Source organism: Neomonachus schauinslandi, unplaced genomic scaffold, assembly GCF_002201575.2.
Source record: "Neomonachus schauinslandi unplaced genomic scaffold, ASM220157v2 HiC_scaffold_3277, whole genome shotgun sequence".
In the NCBI taxonomy this organism is placed as follows: Eukaryota; Metazoa; Chordata; class Mammalia; order Carnivora; family Phocidae; genus Neomonachus; species Neomonachus schauinslandi.
This window is the reverse complement of record NW_025411966.1, coordinates 1-3,795: the sequence shown is the minus strand read 5'-3', so window position 1 is coordinate 3,795 and position 3,795 is coordinate 1. Positions and strand designations below refer to the sequence as shown.

At 33.6% G+C, this 3,795-nt stretch overlaps 1 protein-coding gene across 1 annotated transcript; it reads right to left on the bottom strand.

The window, feature by feature from the left end:
- Positions 1-1,583: 1,583 nt before the first annotated feature.
- On the bottom strand, positions 1,584-3,465 carry MAD2L1 (mitotic arrest deficient 2 like 1; the record flags this gene model as incomplete). Its single annotated transcript, XM_044912489.1, is given in 3 exon segments — positions 1,584-2,429; positions 3,363-3,425; positions 3,428-3,465. Coding segments are annotated over 3 exon segments (274 nt in total), but the record flags the coding sequence as incomplete, so codon positions are not given.
- Between the last annotated feature and the right edge of the window lie 330 nt (positions 3,466-3,795).

The window sequence follows — 3,795 nt, the reverse complement described above, 5'->3', positions numbered from 1 at the left end:
TCTTTATTTAAATTCTACTTAATTAACATATACTGTAATATTAGTTTCAGGAGAATTTAGTGATTCATCCCTTACATGTAACACCCAGTACTCATCAGTCATTCACAATTCTTGAACCTGTTGGTTTAAATACCTCCCTCCTAAGGTGAGCTTCAAGGTATAGGAAAGAAGGCAGGACAAGTTTAGTTGGAGCCATAGGCCAAAGCTTTTCCAATTGAGCTTTACCAACAAAGCTCATGGCTTTGTATTTGTATTTCTTAAATGATACATAATCTATAAGGGGGGGAAACTGGCAATGTTAGAAATCACAAATTAAAAGTGATAATCTTAGGGTCATTTAATTTGGTAAATAAAAACACAAATGACAGAAATTTAAGTATTATCAATGATATATTAAGAAAGTTGCTACCAGTGAGCTTTTGTGGGGGAAGAACCACATTATTTCCGGCCATTTAGCAGAGGCATTGTGTTTCCTAAAGCAGTTACTGCTTTCTGAAAAGAATTTCAAACTTTTGTCCCCAAAGTAGTTCCAGAATCTTCAACTCTCTCCATATTTTTACTGAACTTCCATTTCTGCTTTCTTTCTCAACCTAATGTGTCATGTTATGAAGGTTATGTACAGCCAAGAATTCAAATGTTTTAATCTCACTAGTGTCCACTTTGTACTATATCTCATGTTGGAAAACCAGACTCTTGACCATACCTAATTCAAAATCATTTCCATTTCTGCATAACTACTTTTCTTATTCAGGCAAGAGTTGTGGGTGCACCTCTAAAATTAGATAGCTTCAACTCTCAAGGGAATGGGCTTTCGCAACAGCATTCACTACACCCATCATCAAACACGGGGACCTACACTTGTCTTGTAGTGAGAGACTTGCCCTTTATTCTTAACAAGCAGGCAACAGGATCAAACAGATCGTTCAGGTGAAATAACAAAGACAAATACATATGTGATAAATCTGTGTAGTTACTTCTTGGAAGCTTGCCATGTACTTTCCTCTCCTTCATATCTCAAACTTCAGAAAGGCCAGGACCCTGTTTCATTCATCCCAATACTTGGCACATTAACAGGTGTTCACTTTGTAATTTTTGAAGGAATGGATACAGGCTATGTGTTTTTACTTTATAGTGAAGATTAACGAGTTAATACATATAAAGAGCTTAGAACAGTGTCTGATACGAAGCACTTAATTATTACAAAATGAGATAAGATTTAGAACAGAGATTAGAAGAGACTTTTTAGAAGTCTGCTTCAACTGACCTTGGCAAAATAAGGAAGACTAGGCTAGCAATAAGGCTAGGAGTATAGAAAAGTTCTACAGCCCAACATATGCTAAAATGAATTAATTCCAAATGACATGTATTATTTTATACAAAGAATGATGCTTATTTTAAGTCCACAGTTATAAGCTTAAAGGGGTATAATCAAAGATTGTCCATTAAATTGAAAGCACCTCCAGACTGATTCAAGTTTGTATTCTTAGGCCCTGGTAGGTACAAGATATTATTTGCTATACTGAATCCATCCTACTATTTAACTGTGTTAATACCACACCAATATAAAAATATGTTAAGACAAATTAAAATATACATACTTAACTTTATTACATCATTTAAAGCTTGATTTTATAAAACATAAAAAAAATTTTTAAGTGTTCTGTATCACAGGAATTTAAACAGTGGCAATATACAGAGCTTTGTAAGTTCAAGTTATATAAATTAAAATCAAATAACTGGAAATGCTTTTAATACGGAAAATATACAAATAAAACAAATGGCAAAAGGACCTAACAGGAGCAGTATTTCATTACTTACAGATTATCATTAGATAATTTCAGGATCTAAACAAAGACTCTGAATATTCGGACTTCTTTTGCTGTATTTTATATTTAAATATCTCCCTACCTATATTCCGAATCAAGGTACGTGACCAAAAGGCTTAAGAAGGCATTTAGCTTTATGGCAAAAGTTTTCCATCTACAGTTACCACCTTTAAAGGAATTGACATTAACAATGCTGATGTCATCTGCTAGTTCCCTTCTGAACAATGTGCAATAATTTATACCAACCCTGTATAAAGTCATACAGGTACCAAAATATGTAACAATTATGCACAGTTCAATAGAAGTATAATGTTAAGTTTTCCCCATCTAAAAATTAACCAATGAAACAAAATGTATCAACTAGAGTTGACTTGGTTTCAGGAAAACCACATCTGAGAGTTATAAGTACATCACTGTCCTTATCTTATCCTCAGTCATTGACAGGAATTTTGTAGGCCACCATGCTATTTACTTTGTGGATTGTAGTAGTAAATGAACGAAGACGGACTTCCTCAGAATTGGTAATAAACTGTGGTCCCGACTCTTCCCATTTTTCAGGTACAACCAAATCTTTGTCTGTATATATGAGTAGATCAAATGAACCTAAATTGGGGATAAGATCATTAAAGAACAATTATTTTTTTCTAAAGTACAACCACCCTTCCTGTGTCTTTCACATTTGAACCATCTATAGTGTCAGAAAAGCTAGGTTACCTTGATCTCTAATCAATTATATTAACTAATTGCTTTTCCTCAATGGAAATTTTAGTACAGAAAATACTGTACTCCTTTTACTTTATGAAAAACTCAAGTTTTTTTTTTTTTTTTAAAGAGAAAACCACTAAAAATATTTGCAGAAAGTATAAAATTAATCATGAGACAGCATGAATCTAAGCCATAGAAAAGATAACACCTTGGTTCTGTGACAGCTGTATCCCAGTGCCCAGAACAGCATCTGGCATGCAGTAGGTATTTAGGATATATCTGATGAATGAAGGAGTAACTAAGAAAACAAAGACACAATTATAGCTATAAATCTTAATTATATACATAGAAATGTGTAGAAAATAAAAATAATGAAAGAAATTACATCAAAATAGTCAAGAGTGAGTACTGTAGAATACTTTCATTCCTTTCCTTTTCAGCACTTGTAAATAAAATGCAAATAGCATTAATTTAGCTTTATCACAGTTTTCTCATTCATATAACATGACATTTATAATTAAGAAAAAACTTGGGCGCCTGGGTGGCTCAGTTGGTTAAGCGACTGCCTTCGGCTCAGGTCATGATCCTGGAGTCCCGGGATCGAGTCCCACATCGGGCTCCCTGCTCAGCAGGGGGTCTGCTTCTCCCTCTGACCCTCTTCCCTCTCGTGCTCTCTGTCTCTCATTCTCTCTCTCAAATAAATAAATAAAATCTTTAAAAAAAAAAAAAAGAAAAAAAAGAAAAAACTTAATGAGCGCGTTAATTCTTAAAGTAGTAGCTTAGTCTTTTCCACAACAAATTTAAGCCAGTGTGGAGTTGTATAATACTTACAAGAAACTTCCAATAGTGGCAGAAATGTCACCGTAGCTGTGATCTGTCTGATCACTGAACGGTTTCATCTTGGATAGCTTTCTGAGACTTTCCTCTGGGTGCACTATCAAAGAAACCAATTAATTCATTTTAAGTTTTAACAAGTTACTTGAAACACAGGTAAGATTATTTATCTGATTAAATGCTTCCAAAATCAAATAAGTAATGCACTCAAAAGGAGTTTTTTTTAAATGAAAATAAATATATGTCCTTAAGAAACTTAGTAGGCACAATATGTATCTCTCTTATTTCATTTCTCCTTCCAATCATTTTTTAGGGTTGTTCTTAGTATCAGGTCATTAAATAACAGATGACTAGAAAACCTGCCAAGTACTTCAAGGCAGGAAAGCTTCAGCATGTCTTAAAATAAAGATAACAAGCAGTATCTAAAATA